Source organism: Heterocephalus glaber, unplaced genomic scaffold (genome assembly GCF_053883595.1).
Source record: "Heterocephalus glaber isolate CG9 unplaced genomic scaffold, H.glaber_assembly_v1.0 deba00000768, whole genome shotgun sequence".
Classification (NCBI taxonomy): domain Eukaryota; kingdom Metazoa; phylum Chordata; class Mammalia; order Rodentia; family Bathyergidae; genus Heterocephalus; species Heterocephalus glaber.
Window position 1 is genome coordinate 10,036,894 of NW_028258162.1, and position 24,649 is coordinate 10,061,542.

The 24,649-nt window shown below is 45.2% G+C and overlaps 1 protein-coding gene across 26 annotated transcripts in view; it reads left to right on the top strand.

The window, feature by feature from the left end:
* Nucleotides 1–24,649, top strand: part of Kiaa1217 (KIAA1217 ortholog) — a 744,735-nt gene that overhangs the window by 490,355 nt on the left and 229,731 nt on the right. Inside the window, exon 6 of one of the 26 annotated variants that reach the window (XM_087207139.1) lies at nucleotides 4,921–6,797. The exons of 24 other annotated variants lie outside the window; for them this stretch is intronic. Coding sequence is in view for 1 of the 2 variants with exons in the window: in XM_087207138.1 (XP_087063264.1) it covers nucleotides 18,458–18,559 (102 nt within the window). In the remaining variant the exon portion in view is untranslated. One more of the 26 variants, XM_087207138.1, reaches the window with a different exon arrangement.

The following is a 24,649-nucleotide window of genomic DNA, read 5'->3' on the forward strand; positions in this document are numbered from 1 at the left end:
AGAAAACGTGATATTTAAGGTTTTGTATCTGATTTATTTCACTTAACATTATTAATCTCAAGGTGCATCCATTTTCCAACAGATGACTCAAACTTATCCTTCTTTACAGCAGAGAAGTACTCCATTGTGTATACGTAAATACATTTTCTTTACCCATTCATCTGTTGATGGGCGTATAGGCCATTTCCAAGATTTAGCTTTATGAGCTGTGCTGCTATAAACATGATATACATAATATGATGTCTTTGACTCTTTGGGGAAGATACCTAGAAGGAAAATAGCTGTCAGATGGAATTCCCATTGGATGGAAATTATTCTGATTTACTGATTTCCATATTAGTTGTACTAGCTTACATCCCTACCAACAGTGTAGAACGGTTTTCTGTTTTCCTGCACCCTTGCCAGCATTTGTTGTTATTTGATTTCTTGAGGATAGCCATTCTTTCTGAAGCAAGATGGACTCTCAGTGTTGTTTTAATTTGCATTTCTGTGATGGCCAGAGATGTTGAACATTTTTTCATATATTTATTGACCATTTGTACTTCTTCTAAGAAGTGTCTGTTCATCTCGTTGCCCATTTTTTTGACCAGATCTTTTATTTTGGGGGTGACTAATTTTTTTTTTTTTTTAGTTCTTTATATATGCTAGATATTAGTCCTCTGTCCAAGGAATAGCTGGCAAAATTTTTTCTCCATTCTGTAGCTTGTCTCTTCACTCTGTTGTTTGTTTCCTTTTCTGTGCAAAAAAGTGTTTTAATTTGATATAATTCCATTTGTTGATTCTTGGTGTTCTCTTGCACTTGTTTTGAGACAAGGCCTTTCTCTGTAGTCTAAGCCAACTTTGGACTCACTGTGTAGCCCAGGCTGGCCTCAAACTCTTGATCCTCCTGCCTCAGCCTCTCTCATGATAGAATTACAGGTGTGTGCCATCATGCGTGACTTGTTCCTCTCTTTGGGTTTTAAACATTTCAGCTGAACCAGAGCATTCCCTTATACAAAAGCAGGATGAATATAAAAGTGTGAGAATTATTCTTTGTTCAGGTCTAGCATGGACCTCTCCCACCTTCGTGATTCTTTCTCCTTTTACTTTAGAAAAGCCCTGCTGCCCTCCTAGTTAATAACAAGAATTTAGGGCCAGAAGAGCTCTGAGAGAGCAGATATTATTGTGCTATCCTCTCATGCCTATGTTTTATTAATATTTTTCAAAGAATCAGTTTATGTGTATTCTGTCTAGATTATTGTCTATCTCATTACTTTTAGCTTTTATCTTAATTTCCTTTTTAGCTTTTTTCGGTTGTCTTTTATAATTTCTTAAAATGAACATTAATATTATTTTTAATGTTTCTCTTTTAATATTGAAGGCATTTAAGGTCATGCAGATCTTGACACTTGCATGGGTTATGTTCTGCAGTTTTTTTGTGAAATATTTTCTGTTTCATGCTTTAAACAGTTGAAAAGTTTAAATTTTCTATTTTTATTTTTTATTTTTTGTTTTAGGAGTTGACTGAAAATATTTAATTTTCAAGTAGTTGAGATTATTGTTTATTTATAATTCTTTTAGATATAGTCAGGGGATGCAGTTTATAAATTTTTTTTTGTTTTTGCATTTGTTTTCTTTGAGGCAGGGTCTTGCTCTGTACCCCCGCCTGGCCTTGAATTCCCTAGGTAGCCCAAAGTGACTTTAAACTCATGGCGATCCTCCTGCCTCTTCTTCCTGAGTGCTGGGATTACAGGCGTGCGCCACCACACATAGAAAATTTTATTTAAATTCTGTTTAAATTTTTTTTTTTTTTTTTTTTGGTACCAGGGATCCAACTTGGGTCCTTATGCTTGTGCAGCAGGCGGTGAAACCACTGAGCTAAATCCCTGGGCCTATTTAAATATTTTTTTCCTTGCTGTGCATTGTGGTGTATCCCAGTGTTCCCAGCACTTGGGAAGCTGAAGCAGGAGGATCCCAAGTGTGAGGTCAGCCTGGGCTATGCAGCAGCACCCTCTCTCAAAAAGAAACAAAAAAACCCCCCTTTTTTTTTTGATGAGTCAGATAATAATGGATGTTTGTAAATGTCCATAGATAGACATAGAAAATTACTTCTGTGTATTTATTATTTATAGATCTATATGTACATACAGATGTACATGCCAACTGTGTGGCTTGTATTTTTCATTTTTTCTTAGCTCCCACTTTATTTTCTAATCCTAAATGAAGTTAAGTCTCCTACTCTAGTTTTACTTTTATCATGTCCTTGCATTCCTAAGATTTTCTGCTTTGTAGTGTTTTATTTGCTCATTGTTGCAAATTTGTTATAATCATACCTCTCCACAAATTGTCTTTCAACACTAGTGATTAGTAACTTTTCTTAATATTACTGCTTTTGAGCTGTGCATATAGTTCAGTGGTAGAATACATGCTTAGCATATATGAGAGCCCTGGATTCCATTCTCAGCACCAATATATATTTATACATACATGTGTATTATACACACACACATGCATTGTGTATACACATATAAACACATCTGCATACATATGTGCATTTACATATATGTATGTACAACATATATACATGTGTATAACACGTACACAACACATAAATGTATACATTTGTGCATTCTGTATACATGTATATATAAGACATATGCTCTTTATTTTTATATATTTTGCTTTATATTTATTTGTATTTGTTGGGTATGCTTTACCATCTCTTTCAACTTTTCTGTATTCATGATGAATATACTCACTAGAAACTACATATAACTCTGTTTCACTTTTTTAGCCCCATTTATTAGTCTGTCTTTTAATAGGAGAACGGTCTGAGCAGAATAACCAGTGGGCGTGAATATTGTCCTTCATCTTAGACAGCAGATTTGTCTGTTCTTCTCTACTGGGGTATACAGCTCATGCCAGGTAAACGCTGAACAGCTGTTTGAGTTTAGGTTGGGAAAAGCTGTGTTTAAGGTGATAGTAGGTCTTCCATGAGAAAATGGCAGTCAGACAGTTGGGGTCGATGAGGACTGGAACCAGTGCCAGGAAACGAGCCTACACAGTCACACGTGGGGCTTGTCCGCTGTGTTCCCCAAGAAGCACAACCAATAGCAGAATTCCTTTTACTTCACTGGAGCCTGTCGTTCCTCTGAGAGCCTCTGCTGATTGAATTGTGGGGAAAATCTGCTTTATGCAGTCTACTGATTTTCATGTCAGTTACATCTAAAAAATACCTTTGCAGCAGTATCTAGACTGGTGTTTGACCAGCCTACTGGTCACTATGGCCTGTTGTGCCACAAGAAATTAACTATCATCTTAGCACCACTGCAACAGTTGACACAATTTAAATAGACAATTTCTAAACCAAATAACTAAAATCAAAATAGCCCAAAGATCAAGGACAGCATAAAGCAGTTACCACAATTGGGTTCCATTGTTGCGCTCAAAACTCCAAGTGTTGGGCCGGGGATTTAGCACAGTGGTTCTGCTGCCTGCCTCGAAAGCACAAGGTCCCGAGTTCAATCCCCAGTACAACAAAAAAACCAAAGCAAAACACTAGATTTCAAAACTCCAAGTGTCCTTATTCTCCTGGTGATACCGAGAGTGTGTGCTGTTTAGAAAATGTATGCTTGTTTTGTTTTGTTTTGTTTTTTCGCTTTTTCCTTGGCCTAGAACTTCAGGCTGCAGATACGTCCTGAGTGTCTCGTGCTGTGTGAGCCTTATGTGCACCCCTGTCCTCTTGGCCCTAGGCAGTGAGAGCTGAGCCCCCAGCTCTGCGCCTTCATCCTGCTCTGTGCAGACCTTGCAGGCCTGGCATACAGCCTGCAGCTAGATCAGTGTCTACCCTGTCCTGCTGCCGGGAGCCAGCACTCTACCCTCCCGAGCTGTCCCAGAGCCCACTGCCTTGTCTGCTGTGTTGGTATCCTTGGGAGGATCTACAGCTCTCTTTATCCTTTGCAATCCAATACGTACTTTCAGTTAGCCTCCTAAATAAATCCTTTCGGCCTCGTTTAAATTTAGGTAAGATTTTAGTATCTCCGATTACGAACAGTTTTATTGAAGTAGGGTAATGTGCCTGTTGCTTAAGCATAGGTGTTTGAGGTTCAAATCTTGGGTCCACCTTGGTTCAGATTGAGACTCCAACACTTAGGAGTCATACAAACCCACTTAAATTGCCCAACCTCTGTAAGGCTCACTTTCTCCATCTCTAAAATGGGAATAATAGTTGTTCTTACATCGTACTATTATTGTGAGGCTTAAGTGAAATAAGAATTGACTGTTTTAATGACAAAAACATTGGTTTTTCTATTCAAGTGTTCCTTTCCTACATGACAGTTTCTAACTCATGTTTTTTTAAAAAAAAACTCAGGCCATACATGGTTAAATCTGATCTCTTTCTCCAGGTACTTTATTTTCCTATTTTCAGGGGCCTTTTCAGTGTGGAGTTTTCCACTTATATTACAAATTTAAGAAACAAAATTTATTTGTCCCCCAAGTCAATGTTTAGATACCTATGATGTTGCTAAATTAGAAACAGAACAGGTGGTCTGCTTGGATGAGTTGCATCGTGGCTGGTGCTAATCCCAGGCAAATCTTGGTGCCACACAAGTGCCCTCAGCTTGATGCTGTCCGCGTTGGGGTCAGCCGGTGAATCATGACTGGATGGTCACCTCTAATCCAGTGTCGGCACTTCCGCCCATCTCTTACTGCTGAGACTGCTGTTGTCTGGAGCTTAGCTTTCCCCACGGTGAATGCACCAGGACCCCGGCATCGTGATGTCATCCTTGGCTACAGAGCTGCATCGCCATTTAAGTCCGCTTGCCTGGCCATGAATGGGTTAATCTAGTTGCTTTCACCTCTGAATTATTTCTCTGATTATCTCCATATGCCTTTCCCCTTCTGTTTGTTTTTTTTTTTTTTTTTAATCTCTTTCCCAAGCTTGACTTCAGCAAGCAAAAGCTGAGATACTGCAATTTCCTCAATCACCCAGTGGGACGATCTGGCCTGTTAGAACCACTCTGACTGCTGAACCCACTCTCACATGCTCTTCTCGCTAATGGGACTTTGAAGAGTAACTGTCCTTGAAGAGTGCCTCCTCCACCCATCTGCAGATACCACGGAATAAAACCTCCGTCTTATTCGGTCTTGTTTTTGTTTGTTGCCCGTTGTGTTGCTTCCTTGGGTAAAGCATAAACCTAGGGTTAATCTGAATGGCTTTTCAACTCACAGAGGCAGTGATTGGCTTGGCCCCCAGGAATATTCCAACTCTGGCTGCTGTACTAAACCAGGTAGTTCTTGGTTCTCTCCAAAGGTAACATCTCATCTGTTGACTGTGAGCTATGGAAATGCAAAACTCAGAATCGTCAGAGGATGAGACTAAAGCCTTTACAATTCCTTCATGCACAGAGCGGTCCTAAGCTTGCGGGGAGGGGGCTTTGCTCTCTATAAATAGCAGCTCGAGCTGGGCAAGGTGTAGAGGCTACTGCAGAGCCAGTGGATCCTGCAGCAACCTCTGTGGCAAGTTCCAGCAGGCTGGTTTTCCACTAGTTCTGCTTCCAACACTCCGCAGTGTTGCATCAGATTAAGCTTGAGCTGCCTTAACGTGCTCGCTGCTCAGGCTGTGCCTGATTTCATTCAGCTGCTTGTTCAGGGCCACTGAGAACTTAACGCAGTGGCACGTGACAGCCGCTTGATAACATTATGCTAAACTCCCTTGGGTTTGGACCAAGTCCTACTCAAACCTCCCCCCCACCCCAGGTCAGCAATCCTAGACTCGCAGTGTGAGATAAATCTAGAGTGGATCAGAGGTGAAAGAGTGCCAAACCCATCATGCCCAAGAGGATTCGAGTACCAGGCAGAAGCTTGTGTGAAAACAGTAAGGATCATGTGAAATTTGTGATAGTAAAAGGTGCCTGAATGAAAAAGGGGCTACATATCTTGTACAGCCTGTTGACCACCCCTCAAAAGCCAAAAGTGGATTTCGTGTCACCCGGTAATTTATATAAACGAGGATGTTAGGAAAGAGTTAAATTCCACACCTTCTCCCAACATTTCTGCACCCCCGGAGGCAGAGGCCAGGGGAATGCACACACACAGAGGCCAGCGGGGAACCTGTTCTGCAAGTTTTGCTGGTAGAAACTAGAAAGGGGGTTGTTGGAGAGTGGAGTGGGAAAGCCTTAGAAGTATCAATTGAAGATTTTTTTTCAGAACCTGAATTTTCCAAGTAACTTTATCCTGCAGAGAGGCTCACATGTGCCACTACAGTCAGTATTTTTTGTTCTTCCACTGATTAAGTGCATTGTTAGACAGGGAGGGGCAGATTAACGAATGCCTGTAATTTTGATCATTGTTTTCTACAGCACAGCTCAGTCTTTGAAAATGAAGCCATCGTTCTTGGCTGAGTTGCTGCCAACAGCACAAATTACACCATGGGGAGAACCGAGGCCCCTAAAAAGGTTTCATTAATGAACAATTTCAGACGATTGTTTAAGTCTTCGCCTGACAGGTACAGTTGGCATGCAGGCAGGTGGGGTTAGGGTTTCCATGGAGATTTATGATGTCATGCCTGAAAAAGCATGTCAAGACAGCCGATTTAACAAGTAGCTACTCAGAAAGTCCTATAGGGTACAAGTCGGTTTTATGCAAATGGCAAGAGTTTCACTGGCAAAAATTGCAAAAGAAAACAGCAGAGACATGGAGGGGGCTTTACCTGACAGCTGCAGGGGGGACCTCAGAGCCCAGCAGCGAAAACTTGCGAAAGACAAAATACATTTTCTGCTTTAACGGCTGCCTCACCTGTCAAGCTGTGGGTACAGGTAAGTATATGAGTTTTTTTTCTTCTACGTTATTGCCAAAAAATTTGGAAACGTGGAGGTCTGTTTCTCTGCCCTATTCTCTTGGCAGGAAGAACGGATTGGTAAGCACAGCTTTGCTGCACCGAAGGCTGGGCTGCAGGGCTGTTTGAAGGGCTTTTTTGTTGAATGAATGGGGAGTTTTGAATAGAGCTGAAAAACAAGCCAGTGCATTATGCATTATGCTGATTATGCCCCATGAATAATGCTATAAGAATGCCGTAGATAAGGATTAGAAGGATCATTGGAGAATTGAGATACTATATGTATTTGTTGATTATTCCCAGATGTGGAGATTGTATTTTTTTTTCTTTTGCTGTGAAATTGGGACTACATATATCTATATATTTTCACTTTGTAAAATGCCAAAAAATCCTGGAATATCACAGAAGTAGTTTGGAGCTCAGGCTTAGGAACATTGCACTTTGTCTTGTTTTAAAGTTGTATCTGCATGCTTTTCTCATAGGGGCATTTTTGGGGACTAGAAGAAACATCCTGTTTGAGATATTCGTTTCTGGAGTTTTAGGGAATCTGGTTTTCCAAACTCCAAAGAGACAGATCAAGGCTTTTTGGTGGGAGAGTGGCGTACAGGTGAGATTAGGGGTTTGTAAAGCGTGCGTTGTAGAAGGGGGGTCAGTTTGCGTCAGTCGCGCGGGAGGTAAACGGTGTGGGCAACCTTTGGGTGTGAGAACAGTCACTCAGGTGGCTTGGATGGGAGCTCCCTGACAGGGTTACCTCAGGGGCTTTAGCTGGGGGGTGAGAAGTTAAGTCCCCCAAGCTGAAGATGAGCACGAAGAAAACTCATTTTCCTCCTATATACAATGCGTGAGGTTAAAGCAGGGTTTCAGTATACCTGTGGAAGGGGAATTTGAACTTTTGAAACAAAAAGTACTTAGAAGCAAACCAGCAGCCTTTTGGATGTTTTTAAATCTGTCCAAGGAGACTTGACATTTTGTGGTCACGCAGTGTGGACAGGCAGGCACCGTACCCATGCTCCTATTCCATCGCTGTTACCACGGTTCCAGCAGAGCAGCCCGGCAGAGGAGTCTGGAGACACCAGCACTAGCTAGTTACTGCCTCGGGAAGTTGGGAAAGTAGGTTCATGGCCCGAAGCTCAGTGAAGTGTTGTAGAACAGTTCTAAGCCTTTGTGCCTCATGTGTTAGAGATTTTCCTTATTTACTCTTCGTAGGGCACTGAACGCATTGCAAAGTCTCTTTTAACCAGGTGTGGTGGTGCACACCGATAATCCCAGCACTGTGGGAGGCTGAGGGAGGAGGATTATAAGGTCCAGCCTAGCCTGAGCAATTTAGCAAGATAGGGAGACCTTGTCACAAAATTAATTAAGCAGTTAATTAATAGGGCTATGGGGTGTAGTGGCATGCAAAGGCCCTGGGTTCAGTCTCCAGCTCTGCAAAAAAAAAAAAAGCTTTTGTTTTCTAATCTTTGCTTCATGTTAAACGCCATCACAGGGAGTTGGCCGCATTGTCCCTTGCTTCCTTTTTACCCTCCCTTGTCTCCACCGGAGCCAGACCCACGGGCATACTCACAATCCTGCTGCACATCCACTGTGTGCAAGAGAAGAACGTGTCTTACACCGTGGTGTTTTTAGCAGCAGTGTTTCCAGCCAGGGAAACACTGTTAGTTTCAGGGTTTTCCTAGCAACTTTGCCAGTTTTCCCACTTTTTGCATATCACACTGAGACTTGATCAGGTCCCATACTGCTGGAAGAGGCTCTTAGTGGGGGCCTGGGTGGAATCACCCAGTGGGATTCATGACTGTGGCTGAGCCCACAGCAGATAGTGTCCGTGTCCGTGTGTGTGTGTGTGTGTGTGTGTGTGTGTGTCTGTGTGTGTGTCTCACTGGGAAGCTCTCTGGTTATCTTATCTCTAGGGCAGATCTGGAAGTCTGAAAGCAAACATTTACTTCATTCACTATTTCAGTGCCACAGAGCAGCAATTTTAAGATGGAAAAGGAGCCACGAACTCTTAACAGCAGCAGGTACCAACATTTAAAGTAGGTTTGGAACCGCTAATGAATATTCTTCCTTTCCCCCTAAATTTCTTTTGTTTAGACATTAATATTTTATTGGTATAGTTTAAATATACATAAGATCACATTCATCGAAGTGAATTTGAACCTGTACATGATATATCTTATTCCTCTTTTCCTCCCAATCCCTTCCCCTCCTTATTTACAAAAGCTTTGTTCCCATTTTTTCCTTCTTTTCTCGGTTTTTTTCTTTTCCCTTCCTTCTTCCTCCTTCCCCCCTTCCCAGTTTCCCTTTCCTTTTGAACAGTTTCTTCCTATTTCACCTGCAGAGCCTGTAGGAAAGGTCATTGAGACTTTCTATTGCACTTACTTGTAGTGGCGATCAGCGATAGCTTCGATCAATAAGTAGTGCTTGCATCAGTGAAGCCCTGTGCATGTGGTGCGGCTGAGTAACCATTCATCTGGTCAGAGTCTGTGGCAGTGAGTGCAGAATCAGGCTGCCTGGGTTCAAATCCTGCCTCCATCATTCGTATGCAGCAAGGTTTTGTACTGAAGAGCGCTTGTAGTTTTATTTCTATCCCAAATAGAATGGAGCACCTGAATTTCAGAAGCCTTTTAAAAGGAGTTTGTGATTTTTTTTTTTTTTTCCTACTTCTTGTTTATTAGGCTCAGTCAACATGGATCTGGGCTCTGTCTTACCCCCTCTGTCAAACAATGACAATGGAGACACACCTTGAAGTGGACATTTTTTCCCCTGGATTTCTTCCCTTCTATGCTTTTTAATTTTTTCTGTTTTCTCTCTTTTCTTCATTACTTGCTCTTGTGTTTTATATGAGTAAAAACAATTGTTTCTAGTTTCTGTTTGATTGTTTTGTTCTGTTTTTGTTTCTTCTTTCTTTCCCTCCTGTCTTCTTCACCAGTTCCCAAAGCTTGCCTGATCTTCCTTTGTCCTCCAGCATTGCTTCTAATCTCTTTCTCTTCTATTTCACTATTTTTTTCCTTTATCCTTTTAAAAATTTTCTTCCCTTTATTAATATATTAGAGAGCCTCTAGTGTCGAGTTTGTGATCTTTAAGTATTATATTCTCTTATGAAAACTTTTTGGAATTTTCATGGAAATTATTTCTTCAAAAAAGGGTATGAGCACTAGAATCTCCCATGTGGAAATAGAACTAGAAATTCCTCTCAGGCAAGGTGCTGGGGAATTAGAGACCAGCGAGTTCTTCTTAGTGGGAGGGAAGCTGCTTCCAGAAGTCATTTATGGGTCAGGCCCTTTTCATGGTTACTTGCCAGCTTAATTTGATGAGAGACCCCAGTTTTACTTTTTTGTTTTGTTTTTGCTGTGCTAGAGATGGACCCTGGGCCTCACCCATGCTAGGCAAGTGAGCGACATGCCCAGGGCCACACACCTCAGCTTTGAGGCTGCCAGAGAGTAGTCTCCACGATTTGTTTATGTCACAGAACATGTCTTGAGCAATGGGCCATTGCCTTTGCTCTTCAGAGGTGCATCCCTGAGGGGTCAGTAGGTGGAGCAGGGAGTGTGTTGTCAGCCTTACCTGTCAGGCTTCCCTTTCACTTTTCTTTCAATTCATTTTTACTGAACAGGGGAAAACCTAATTTACTGGGAGCCAGTATTGCAGAGAGCACCCACATCCGGGATCTGTGTTTCGTGTGTCTGTGAATTTTGGCCATTTCATGTTTCAAGGTGGAATTTTCCTGTAGGTCATCACAAAATCCATCCCCTTCTCAGAAACTCCAGTGCAGTGCTGCGGATTGAACCCAAGGCGTCATACTGAGCTACACCTGCAGTCCCACGGGCGAGATTCCAAGGTCACAGGATCTGCTGAGCCCCTTGGTTCATGACCAAAGGCGGCGACTCTGTTGTCTACACAACCTGTGGGCTGTGGTGGGAGGAGCAAAGCAGGGCAGCCTTGGGTGGGGAGGGTGAAGGATAGAGACTGGGGTGGGCTTTACCCTAATGACGGGCAGTCCCCGGCTGTGGAAGTCCCAAGAGCAAATGTAACCTGTTGTGCATGTGGAGAAGCCCTCCTCTCCGTTCTGTGGGAGGCACAAGTTCTGTCAGGGCAGAGCACGGGCAGGCGGTAGCATCTGCGGCCTCTGTGGCCCTGGGCTCTGCCCTGTGCTGAACCCTCATACCTTATCTGCCATTGTGTGGTCCTCTTCCCTTCCACTCTTTTTGTTGGCTTAAGAAAGTAATTGAAATGACAGTGATGTTTGCTGCTCTGTTTTTTTTAAAATTCTGTCATTTTTATTAGTACATACTTTAGTTTTCCACTCTGTTTTATTAGGGTTGGTAAAGACAGATGGTCCTGTCGGCACAGGGAGTACTGATGGGGCCCTCGCTCTGTGGGCTCCCCTGGGTGCTTGCCCCTGCTCTGCGCTCTGCATGTGTCGTACAAAGTGGAGAAAGCACAGGCCCCAAGGAGAAGTGTCTTCCTTAGGCTGCCATGTCGCTCTTGTGCACGCTTTGGCCACACTGCTTGGCTCTAGGAAGCGGAGCAGGCGTGCCTCCCGTGTGTTGGGAGTGGCTGAGAACAGGATTGGACACATCTTGGTCGCTTTTCTGTCTTTGACATTAAGGATGTTTGTGAATACCCCGCAGAATGTCACAAAGACATGGACCCTCACTTTCCTCATGGTCATTAGCAAGGTTAAGTGCCAACACTTGCCCTGCTAGTCCAGAAGGGACCATTATGTTTTGCAATCGTCAGTTTGAATTTTGCAAAGGAAAGGTTGCGTGGGCTCCTCCCTACTTTTTAAACTGTATTATTATTTGATGTCTTTCTTGTGTTGAGCTTTAAGACTATAAAAGACAGCTGCTCCAAAAAAATTGCCTCATAAAGGACGACTTGCAGTTTCTTCTCGGTGGAGTGAGTGTGAGTGTGTGTGTGTGCGCGCGCGCGCGCGTTTAGGATAGCAAGAACTACACAGTCTGATTGAAAACCATTCTCTCCAGAGCAATGATAATAATGGCCCGGTTGTATATTGACTTGACCCCTTTGTAATTGCTGCTTAGATTGTTTCTTTTTTCTCTCTGGGTTATCAGCAGCGTTGCAGTGACCCTCTTCGTATCTCTGCACATATCAGCATCTGAAGGACACATTCCTAGATGTCAAACTGGAGTACTCATGTTGAAAGATATCGCCCATTTTTCTCTAAAAATACTCACCAATTTATTCTGTTGATATGAATATTGCAGAAAATGTTTCGCATATGCAGGTCAAGCATTGGCTGCAGTCATGACAATCAGTGAGGCAGACCCTAGGTGCAGGTATGAATGCGTAACCCAGCTACAGGAACTAAATAATCTAGGTTACAGGGCAGTATAGGTAGCACGATACCATTTATTTTTAAAAGCGTGGGCCCTATGGGGATGAAAACATTTTCTGTGCATTTATCTGGACATTAAAAATTTCTGGAATGATGTTCAATAAATCAGAAAGACCAGTAGGCTAGTAGAGCATAGAAGTTTTATTTTTAAATTTCTGTACTTTGCTACTATTTATGTTTATATCGTATGCGTTTAAAAACTAGTGTAAAACATACACAGTGTGTTGGTTACTTTTGTCTTGTTGTTGAGACAAAATACTTGACGCCTAAAGTTAAAGGGGAAAAAGGTTTATTTGGCTCATAGTTCATAGAAGTTTCAGTCCATAACCAGCTGGCTCCAAAGCCGGGTGGATGGCGGGCGCACAGGCATCGCAGAGAAGCAACATGGCGCGCACGAAGGAGCCAGAGCAAGAAGACACCTTAGCAGCGTCTTCCTGCCAAAGCAGTCACTCACGTGTGGTGGTGTAGTGATCACACACCCTTCACCCCAGCACCACACACTCGAAGCCCAACCTCTTCCACATGTGACTTGGGGCCATCGAGGCCCGAGCCATAACGCACAGCCGCCCTGGGGTCTTCTGAGGGAGGGCAGCTGTCCCGGGCAGGCTGAGAAAGCAACTCGCAACAGGTACCAGTGCAGGAGCGTGTGTAAGCTTGGATGGAGCTGCCTCCTGAAGAAGGAAACAGGTCTTTCCTTGCTTTGTTTCCTCCTTTCCGGGAGTGGTCAGTTCTGTCACTGCTCACCGCGTGAGTGGTCTCAGCCCCTCAGAGTCTTCTCTGAACGAGTTTTCTCCATCAGGATCCCTCGTTTTCTAAATAAATCTAAACTGAACAGCAGGTGTGTTTGGTTTAAATGTCTTCTGGCTACCTGAACTTTTCAGCAAATACTATAAATTCATCTCCATAGGGCAGGGCATCTTCTGACCCACTGTAGAAAACATTCTCTTCACAACAAAACCCCATCCTGTTCCACTGTACTTGAGGGTCACTTGTGGATAAAGTGTATTTAAGTTTATATATGAAATCTATAGCTAGGCAATGATAGTTCAGTTTCCTAAATAGAAAAAAATCTATTTTAATATATGGAACAATTAGATTTGAAAAGACTATGAGAGGTTTTTTTGTTTATAATGAGGCAAGTCAAGAATAGAAGGCAGTTTGTCAGAGGCTGTCTCATGAAAGAGCAGAAACAACACATTTTGTACTCCCAAATCTCTGAAGAAAGCCTTGGACGTGGTTTTAAACTCCAATTTCTTTTTAATGCAGAGGCTCAGAATACCTTCAAACCACAAGGCCAGTGGGTTTGATTTATACGTCCTGTTAGCACAAATCTGTACCTATCTTCACTGTAATTAGACTTTTCTTCCTTTCTCCTTCTCAAAAGCGACTTCCGAAACTTCATGTTTTCTCTAGGTATATTATTTTTGACTTCATGAAATACCTCACTTCCACAGCTAACTGCAAATATTTGCAAAGGGAACAGATGTAAAATAAATGTCTCTTAATGTAGTATTTTGTGAATAAACATATGCCTGACGTTACTTGGTTAACCTAAAAAATAATGAAAAACAACTCAGCTTAAAGGAAAAAAGGTAAAATCATGCCTGTGATGTGCAAATCAAGGGAAAGCTGTAATTTAAGCAATTCCATTAAAGAGGACATAATTACCATAGCCCTAGGGTGGAGTAGGTCATTTTAAATCGAAATTTAACTTTTTCTATATTATTAAAAAAAACAGCCAAGTTTCCTATCTCGTAGGATAAATTCTGTTTTCTTCCTCCAGGCATTAAATACCACTGGCTTTTAACACATATACCTTCAGATCTCAAATGACTGTGCCTTCCAGTGCAGTACAATAAAATTTTGCCTGTATGAATTCAAATGTCTGCAAATAAGTACAGGAACTAGAATTCCCACACATTATGTGCCAGAAACTTCCACACAAATTATTTCAAATATCTTTTTTTAAAAAACCCTTATTTATATGTATGAAGCAATATATATAAGTGAGGCAACCCAATCTTGAGTATAATCTAGGGACTTGAGTCCTTAGGCAAAGGAGTGGGGATTTGAACCCAGCAACTCTGATCCAAGCCTAGGGCACTCTTCCTGGATCCCTGAGGGTTTGCATGCTATGAAAACTGGCTCATTTTAGAGGTGGGATTTCTAAACAGGATAGTCATGCTGGGAATGGTTTGCCTCTCGCCTCTGTAGCTTGGTGTCCGCTTTGGCACCTCCTCTGTGTGTGTGTGTGTGTGTGTGTGTGTGTGTGTGTGTGTGTGTAGTCAGGCACCAGAGGGAGCAGGAACAGCTGTCCTGTTGCTCCCACTAGCAGCACTCTCAGAAAGGGCGGGCAGGGAGACATCGGCCAGTCCTGAAGCCAAGCCTGGAGATTATTACCTGTCAGGAATGTCAGAAGCATTTATGAAGCATCCTTCTTCCTGGCATTCTAGGGAGAAGGCCGCACACGCTGATCACATCCCTTCCTTAAGAAGACTGTGCTCTGTGAATGGACCCCCAGAGTCACCCCAGAGAAAGACCACTCAGTGCTTCATAGAACCTGCTTCACCAACAGCACACTCACACTTACTTCCCAATAACACACACACGCACACACACACACAGACAATACTTTCACGTGGGATTTCGAACGTGCTCACTGGAGTTGGAGCAACAACTTGGACACCTTTCGTAGGCCAGAAATAAGAATGGGTTAGAGGCAGCTGGCCTGGGGCCCAGGTCTGCAGAAAAGCCCAAGCAGTGATTTCTGCAAATTTTGATAAAACACAGAAACTTGGCTAGGGGTGGAGCTCATTGGTAGAGCAGATGTTTTGCATGCATGGACCTGGGCTTGAGCCGCACAGTATAGCAAAAAGAACCACAACAAAGAAACAAGAACTACTGAAAGTTTGTAGAATCAGGCATTTTCACATAAAAGTCAGGTGTCTTACATCCTGAGAGGAGGGGACAAATCGTGTGATTAAGGAACACAGGGCTCAAATTTCTTTCTTGAGAGAACTAAGTAACAATTGCCTTTTTAAGACAGATGCAGATTCTGGGGTTCACTGTGGTCCCCAACTCTGTCCCACCCCTGCCTCTCTTACCTGCCTCACTGCTGCTGTAGACAGTGACCCTAACCACATTCTTGTGGCTTTATCCAACGGGGAAGCTCAGCTTTGTTGTTGCAGACTTAGGTTTGAGAACTGGTTCTTCCACTTACTGTGGTCTTTAATAGAATAAGTCTCCTGGTCTAAGTAAGCTTTTATTTTTGCATCTGTGGAAGAGGGCTGAGCTTCCTCCTCAGGAAGTTGGCTTGCAGATCTGATACAGTGTGTGAGAAGTACTTAACACAGTACCTGGCATGTGGTAGTACTTGGTTCATGTAGCAACAGTAATGGAAGCATCTCACATTTAGGATCAGACTCAATCAGTATCTTAAGTATTCTTAGATTGTTCAGGGTAGGAGGGACCTTTGAGCTGTTGCAGGAATTGTCCAAGTTCCACAGGGAAGGAATCTGAAACTGGGGGAGTTGACTGGTCAAAAGTTACTCAGTTACTTAGAGGCAAATAGGCCCAGAACCAGTGGCTTTCCACTGACTCATCCTCAAAAGACCTCAGAATGCGATTCAATGCTTTAAGTTTGTGAAGTGCTGTTTGAAGCTGGATGTGGTGGTTCACACCTGTAACCCAAGATCACAAGTTTGACCCCAACCTGGGCAGTTTAGTGACTTAGCAAGACCTTATCTCAAAATAAAAATTAAAAGTGTCTGGAGATGTAGCTCAGTGTGAATGCCTTGGTTTCAATCCTCAGTGCTAAAAAAGAGTGCTGTTTGAATTCTGAAGTATAAAAACAAGATCATTTTGATTAGCATAAAGATTGGATTTAGTACTGATTCAGCACTGATTGACTCTCTAGTTTAGACAGGTCCCATGTCAGGCTCAGGGAATATAACACTAGATGAGAAGTCAGGCCATTCACTACCCGCACAGAGCTTAGAATCTAAAGGGGGAAGGCAGAAGAGACCACAGGTATATAATAGTCCCCTCCTTTTCCATGGTTTCACTTTCTGCAGTTTTAATTAGCTGTAGTCAGCCTCAGTCGGAAAATATTAAAATGCAAGAAATAAATAATGTATGTTTTAAATTGCATGACATTCTGAGTAGCACAGTGAAATCTTGTGCCTGTCCAGATATGAAACATACCTTTGTCCAGTGTGTCCACACTGTATGTGCTGCCCTCTCCTTGGTAGACTAAATAAATCATGTTTATCTGATCCACTGTCATCCTGTGTCCACATAACCTTATTTTACTAAATGGCCGGAGAATGCAGGAGTGATGCTGGGAATATGTCAGAGAAGCCTATTACCAGGAAGGTGTATCAACAGGGAAAAAACACAGTGCCTATGAGATTTGGTACTGTCCGTGGTTTCAGGCATCCACTGGGGGTCTTAGACCATATTCTCCGAGGATAAGGGGTGTACCGAACAGATAATTTCAGGTTGAGATAAATGCCATGAAGGCAGTGAAGAGGCGTATATGAGAAGCAGCCAGTCTAGAAGACGTCCAAAGAATGAGCAACAGTTTTCAGGAGGAAGAGCAGCAAGGGCAGAGGCCGCAGGACAAGAAAGGACTTTGGTGAATGACTTTCATGATACCAGAGAGGTGGCCTGGATCTCTAAGCCGTAGTAGGGTTCTGGTGTGTAACATGATCATAGTGCAGAGGTCTGGAACGGCAGAGGGACAGTGTTTTTAGCTTTCGTTCAAGCACCACTGTACATAGAAGCCCCTTGGATGGGTTGGGGGTTGCTTCTCAGTAAGCCCATCCCCTTTTCTGTCTCTGCGGCTGTCCTCAGAGGAGCCCTGTGGAAAGTTAGGACTCCCCAAAACGCACTGTGGAGACTTCCTAAGGGAGGCAGTTTAGCGAATCTTGAAGGTGAATGGTTGTTCCCCAGGGTCCCCTCTCTGATGTCCAGAATTCTTGTCATTAACCCAGAGACCTGAAGGCCAAATGGTAGTATTTCTGTCATTTTTTCCCTAGATCTAAACACATTTAGAGTGCGCTGAACTATTGCTCCTTGACGCCAAAAGTAGCATATATCTGTGCAGTAACGTTTGAAACCGGGTATGTGTGTTGTATGGATCATGAGTTTGATTTTTTTCCAGTGATATGATGATAGATCTAAGTGCTGGCTTTTCAACTGCTGGTAACTGAGAAGAAAAGAAATCATGAATGTATTTTTCAAGGTGTTGGCTCAAAGCCTCTTGCCTGTCCCTGCTCCGCCGCACACTCCGATGCACCCAGTGAAGGTGGGCAGAGTGAAGGAGTCCTGTGGTTTTTGTTTTCATTTGTTTTGTTTTTCTTATCAGTGTAAGGCTCAAACCTGGGGCCCCAGGTGTGCTGAGGCTCCACCCCTGAGCTACACTCCCAGCCCAGGAGGGAAGTCTTTGGGTCCCACCGAACCTGGGTAGTTGGCCTTGGGTGTGGAAGTGAGGGAAGTGCTGCAGATAGCACTGAGCTCTCCCTGAGCTTCAGGACTCCATGTGTGAGTTGGGTGTGTCCTTGGCTTGGGGGCCTGGAGTCCAGGCCTTCGAGTGACCCCTGCCCTACAGAACCAGCTCCTGGGAGGCCAGTGAGCGCAGTCAGGTTGGGTGGGTGGCGCAGGCCAAACCACCCGGAATGGAGCCGGGTGCAGGGGTCCTCTGGGTGGATCTCAAGCACGGGATGCTGTACCTCACCCCACCCCACCTCTGCTCTGTTGTAGAAGCTCCACTCCGGAGTGGTTTTGAGGCAGACAGAGCACAGGTGAAGCATCTTTGCCAGGACTGCGCCACCTTTTAGGACGAAGCAGTTTGACAAATGCCGACACTGAGACAGCTGGCCGGAGGCAGAGACACCGCCAGTGTCTCGCTGTGAATTATGCGGAGAGCTGTCTCTGGCCTCACTCCGCACGCGGCCCCCTCACCTCCATCCAGCGCAGTTTTCTGTAACAGCCGCTGTGTGGGTGGAGCTTATTTGGCCAAATGAGAAGTATGGAGAAGAAGCACATTCTTATCTTCATTTTTTTTGGTGTCCACATCCGGATTTACCTAAACCCCACCCAGGCTGCATTTGCGCAGCAGTGGAAAACCGGTATTTTCTATCTGTGAATCACACTCCCCATCCTGAGGCCGTCTGCCGCTTGCTGGGGGAATGGGCCAGGTGGAGGACGAGCTGACATGAGAGTGCTGGGGACACTTCCTGCCCCCGTGGGCCCAGCACCTGACTGCCGCAGCCGGATCCGACATGGAGGCCCCTGCCTTCCCCCTCGGGGAGCAGCCGCGGAGGGAAGCTGGCTTCTCGTGCTTCTGCTGTCGGGGCCCTGGCAGTGCTGTGGACAGGAGCCAGGTACTCACGTGGTGTGATTCTTGGGGTGGCCCCCTGGGGTCCCTAAGCTGCTGCTTCACACATCCCAGGCACTTGGGCGGCTCCCCTGGGAGTGGGCGGCTGCTGGACATTTGCTAACCGCAAGCCACCCCGGGCATGGGCCACACGGTTTCTTTTAAGCTAAATTACGCTTCTCAGGCAGAAGATGATTGCCCGCAGCGGTTAAACCTTTTTTAATGATAATTAAATTGCTTGGCTTTATTCTGGAACACCTCTTAATTTTGTGCACAAAGCCAGGGAGCATTTTTCTTTGATTGTAACCGAATATTTCTGGGTAAGGTGTAATCAATGCGCCTTGCCGGACTCTGAAAGAATGTGTCTGTGGGATGCTGATTTGGAGATGCCTTAAAAGTTAGAAAACCCAGTTTTCTCAGAAACCCAAACAGGTGCTTTTCCCTTCTTCTGCCTCTCCCTGTGATTCTGCTTTAAACTTGCATTAGGAGCTTTTTGCAGTTTTGTCTTGTAATTGTTGTTTTGTGAAGCTGGGGATGGAACCTGGGCCTTGAACTTGCCAGGGAAGCACTCTGCCTCAGAGCTGCACACTTAGCCCAGCCAGGTCTTAAAATGCACACAGCTGCTTCGGAAGGGGGCGTCTCAGCCTTTGAAACGCAGGTGAAGTGCCCTGCGTGGACCGCCTTGCCCTGGCTGTGTCACCCTGCACTGAGGCAAGGTTGGGCTGTGTTGTGGGTCCGCAGCACTCAGAGCTTGGAGGGTGGAGGCCTACACCCTCCCCTCCCAAGGGGGACGCGTTCGCGATGACAGAGGAGGGGTGAGGGCTTCACTGCAGACCGTGGAGAGAGAAAAAAGCCTCAAAAGTGAGCAGCCCTTACACAGAATTTGTTTGATGAGTCCTTGTATCTGATCTGTTATTTTCCTGGGCCTGTCTTCCTACTGCCAGAATTAAGACATTCTAAACAGAAATGTTAGGAAATAGAGTAGTTACCAAGTTTGATGGCGTGGAGGAAAACAAATAATTTTCCTGAAAGAACTGAACCAACTAGGTTTTAGTAAGGCTGGGTTTCAAGTTTTAGGAGGGATTATGAGCAATATGAAGACCTGTGTGTGTGTGCACGCACGTGCGCGCGGGTTTTGTGCGTGGGAGCATTTGAATGTTTGGCTCAGGCCGTTCTTTGTTACCTAGGTCTTGGAGGTTAATTCCAGGCCCAGCCTGCTTCCTGCAGACAGTGTTGAGCTGAGATGAGCCCACAGAAGATACCTGTGGCAGAAGGGTGTGGGGCAAGGTGTGGGAAGAGTTGGGTCCATGCGAGTACCTGCAGTAAAATGTGCAGCAGAGGAAACAGAGCTCAGTCGCTTGTGTGGAGAGCGGGCGGAGGTCCGAGGGCTTAGGAGGACTGTAAAGATAGTTTAAACTGGGTGGAGCAAAGGAGTGTGGATGTGTCAACATGTGGAACCAAGATGGCCAGGAACCAAGTCTGTTTTTGAAGTTAGTGTAAGTGGGAGGGAGGTCGAAATCATGGTGATGCTGGTGGCATCGTGAGTGCTGTTGCTCACCCTTTCCACGCTTTGACTGCCGTGTAGTGGTTGGGAGGTGAGGTCTTTTCAGCAGTGATCAGGCTGTTAAGAGGAGTAATAATGCCTTTCTCGTGGGACCGGGTGAGTTCTTGAAGGACTGGTTTCATTACTGTGAGAGCAGGGTATTACAAGCTTTGTCTCTTTTTCATGCACCCACTTGCCCTTCTGCTTGCCACCAGGGACTGGGGCAGCACAGGGCCCGTGGTGGTGCCATGCTCTTCACATTTCCAGCCTCCAGAACCATGAGTCAGAATGAAGCTCTTTCCTTTCTAAATTACCAAGCTTAGCTCGTCTGATACAGCAGCGGGAAGTGGAGTGAGACAGCCAGGCAGGGTGAGGATTTCTGCAGACTGGTCCTGCCCTGCAGGAGGGGGATTTCAGTGTATTAGATTTGGGTTTCTACCTGGTTTGCTGATGGCTTTGTACAGCTTTGTAAATTGAAGGATGAATAGGAAGACAGCATTGGTTAGCAAGGTGGCGGGGAAGAAGCTCCATGGTTCTTGAGGGAGGACGGGTGACATGGTGAGGGGAAGGTACTTGAGCCACGCTCTGATCTCCCGGTGCTGACCAGGCCTCCCTGCAATTCAGCCAACATCTGAGGGCAGCCCAGACTCAGACAGGCCCCTCTCTTTTCTCATTTCCTTTCTTTCTGTCTTCAAACCAGGATCAAACTGGATCTCTGATCCCCTCACACGGTCCGAATACCCTTTTCTAGTTGAGTTACCACCCACTTAAGTGTTCCTAGTCTTGGTCTGAAAACGAAAACAAACTCAGGTCAAAATCTACCCTAGGAAGGGCTGGGGATTTAGCTCAGTGGTTTTGCTGCCTGCCTCGAAAGCACAAGGTCTGGAGTTTGATCCCCAGTACCAAAACAAAATCAACCCTAGGGAATCCAGGAACACAGGAGCAGGAAGGTACTTATCCACTTTTCTCCATGGGACATCCAAGGATAGAAATCCCAGGGACTGATCCAGGGGCACACGAGGCATCACTTAGTATGTGGGAGGGGGGCTCAGGCTTCCTGAGAGCAGCCTCCTGCCTCAGTTTGTGGCTTTCTGAAGAGGGGCCTTCAGCATCTGGCCAAAGCAGGATGATGTAGCATCCTAGGGATCTACGGCACATGGAGCTGTTTTCCCCAAAATCCATGTTCTGATTTCTCACTCTGGTCCTGCCTCCTGACTGCTTTCTTTTCTCTCTTCCTTCAGCAGGCCGCACAGGCAGCATGGTAGCCTGGTGGCATCCCCTCCTGGGCACGTAGTCACCAGCTCATGATGAGTGCCCACAATTACAAGTGCTGTATGCAGACAGACTGCACAGGGAAAGGAAAGTGTTTGTAGGTGACAGAGAGAATAGTATTGTTGATTATTTACTGTGTTCTCCAAACCCCAGATGCAGAGATGTACACACACGCACGTGCACACACCCGATGAGACAGGATTATTTGAAATCCTGACTGGCATTCCAAATCTGGGGCCAACAGTGCAGTGAAGTGACAGGTGAGTGTGAGAACGTAATGGTGTAAAACTGCAGGCCAACAGGCAGGACACATGCATAGGAAAACAGCCTACGGACCCCAGTGCCAGGCCAGGGTGGCAAGGGCACACAGAAGCAATTCCTGGCATCCTAGGATGACCCTGAACCTCTGGATGCCTATCTGCTCTGTCTTCAGCAAGGTGATAGCTTTTCCCAGCAAGCTATCTTGTCTCCAAGCCCAGGGCTGGAGGGCAGCCCTTACAAGGTGAACCGCTGCCTGATTTCAGCAGATGCCCACGGTGGCGGGCAGTGGGGAGTAAGCTTCTACCCTGTTCCAGTGGGACGGGGTTCTCTTTAATCCATAGCCAGGGACTGTTTATGGGGGCTCTGGTATTTTAAAGAGTGAGGTGTCTGCCCCATGTGAGTGTGTGTGAGTGTGTCTTTAAGTAGGAAGGAAGAACAAGGATCTTCACAAATTAAACTTCGGTGGCTTCTCATAGCTTTTCCTACCTGAAAGCGTGTTTACCAGATCACTTGGAATTACCCTAACAGGAACTTTGCCCAAATACTTGGGAGTAAATATGGGCTCTGCTTGGGGGTCCCGTCTGCAACGTTCTGGAGTCTGGAACTAAACTGTGTGTTTGTACCACCCCTCCCTCTGGGAGCCTGAGCAGCCTTGGGGTGAGAGACTCACTCTTGGGGCTCCTGTGCCCCTCGGAGGGGCCATCCCTCACCCCTCCTCTCTCGGATGGAGGAAGAGAAGGGTGTGAAAGAAAAGACGACACACTTCCTCATCCTTCTGGGCGCCTCAGGCCTAGCCACACAAACACACGCACGCACCCACGCACACATGCACACATGCCCTGGACTCGCTCTTTCTCCCGTGAAACCTGAGTCCGAAAGGCCAGACCATTCCGTCCACTGTTTCTGGCTCCATTGCTCCGAAGATCTCAGGTGTCTACACTTGGGAACTTTCCGGGGCTTAGGCTTCTGCTCCTGCACATGTGTCCCCTGCAGACACACAGGGCCCTTCCTTGTGTTTACTTTTCTCACCTTGTAAAGAAAACATAAAGGTTTAGCCTTGAGTTGTGCAGGCCCAAAGCGGAAGGAAAGATAATTTAAATCAAAGCGATATAATTGTAGAATCATTAGCTTGGGTTGTGTGTGTGTGTGTGATTGTATGTGGCAGAAAAATAAAGTGGAGAATTGAATCTCTGAAGGGTGAGGAAGGAGATGCAGACATGACAGCGATGCTTCAGACAGCTTGTTTTCACAGATTCACTTTAAAAATCCTTTCTCAAAGCAATTAGGAAGCCCCTGACCCAGGAGAAATATGGAGAACAAAACATGGACCGTTAATCAGGTATAATCAACTGTGCCGTAATCAGCATTTGTGTTGTTTAGTAATTACATCCCCAAAGTACAAGTGCATTCTAAAAGACAGTCTTAAGATATTGCACACCAGCCAAGAGCTTTATCTAGATTGCAGACTTTTCTCCAGACTTGACAAGAACTGTTAAATGCGACAATGTTTGATTACTTATCTTGCCTTGTGTCTGGGCATGGAGGTGTCTGAACCTTACTTGGTTTATAGGATTCTCATAAAGAAGGGTGAAGTATTAAAGGATTTATAGTATTAGCAGTGGAAGGTCCAAATACTTCTTTATGAAAGATACCTAGTGGCAGAACTACAGAAAGTAAATGTTTAATTTAGTTCTAGTGATGGCTCTCAAGGTGGCAGATACCTGACATGTTAATACCTCTGCCGTTGTACACATAATGTCCTCGCCCACATGATGGTTTGTTGTTGTGAAAGTTTGTCTTCTGATCTGGTTGTGTACAATTTGGCACCAGCTTTCCAAATTGTTCCAAAGAAGTGCAGTACACTAATGAGAGAATGTGCAATTCAGCTGATGTGTTGTACTCTGATTTCTCCATTGTTCCTGTGGGAAATAGGTCCTGACTTCTAATTCTGATCTTTGGGCTTGAGGAGTCCTTTTCCCCAGGCTTTGAAGACTTTGACAGTGGATCCACTGCAGGGAGCTCTGGAACTGAAGGGGGACAGGTGATATTGCATGGGAAGGACATTTTCTTCAGCTAAGCCATGGAATAAAAATCTAAATTTAGATACCAGAGCACTTCACAGCAACTGATCCAAGACCAGCAGAAGGAGTGCTTTGGCCTTTTGGAATCCAGTTTTTCACATCACAGAAGAGTGAACCTCCTTATGCAAGGATCATTGTACTGCATGGGATCCACAGTTAGCACAGAGGATTTAGGGAATCCTCTGAAAATGAGGAGAGCGGTGGGAAGTTTAAAGGAATTGGGGGGATATCTGTCCAAGAGAAGTCTAAAGGTGGCGTGTGTGTGTGGAAGTCTACAGTGGGCTGCTTTGAGGAACACTCAGGTGTCACCCTACACGTCCGCTGAAGCCACCCAAGGAGAACAGGACTCAGTCAAGGTGATCAGACATTGGCATGCGGCGCCAGTCAGGTGGATCCGTTGTGAAGCGCACATTCGTGGTCTGATGGGGCTCGGTGAGTGGGACTCCCACCTGAGGTTTTCTTCAAGGTAAAATGCCTCATCAGAGTCACTCTGTCATCAAGGATCGGGGCAGCAGTCTGCTCAGCTGCGCATGCTCGAACAGAAGGGTGCATCTGTGAGTGCCTCGGGTGCCACTCGGCCATGCCACCCTCCTCCTCCTCCATCCTGGGCCTGGTGGGCACGTGAGAGTGTGCGTGTGTGTGCCAGGGCCTTGCCCTCTTCTCTGTGTGACATCAACACACAGGAAAGGGGATGAGGGTCTACTAATAAAGCTTCCACAGTGATGAGTCCTGCTCTTCTCTGCTGGTAGCTGTCAGGGAACTGTGTTAAGGAGGTGGCTTGGCATTGAAAATGTGCACCATAATCTGGTGTTGCTGGGCAGGGGAAAGACTTGCCCAGTCTTGGGTCATCTGTTCTGCTGTGGTGTTGTCTCCTGCTTGGATATCCACCCTGTTATGGGAGAGCATGAATGGTATATGTATATATATATATTTCCTCCCC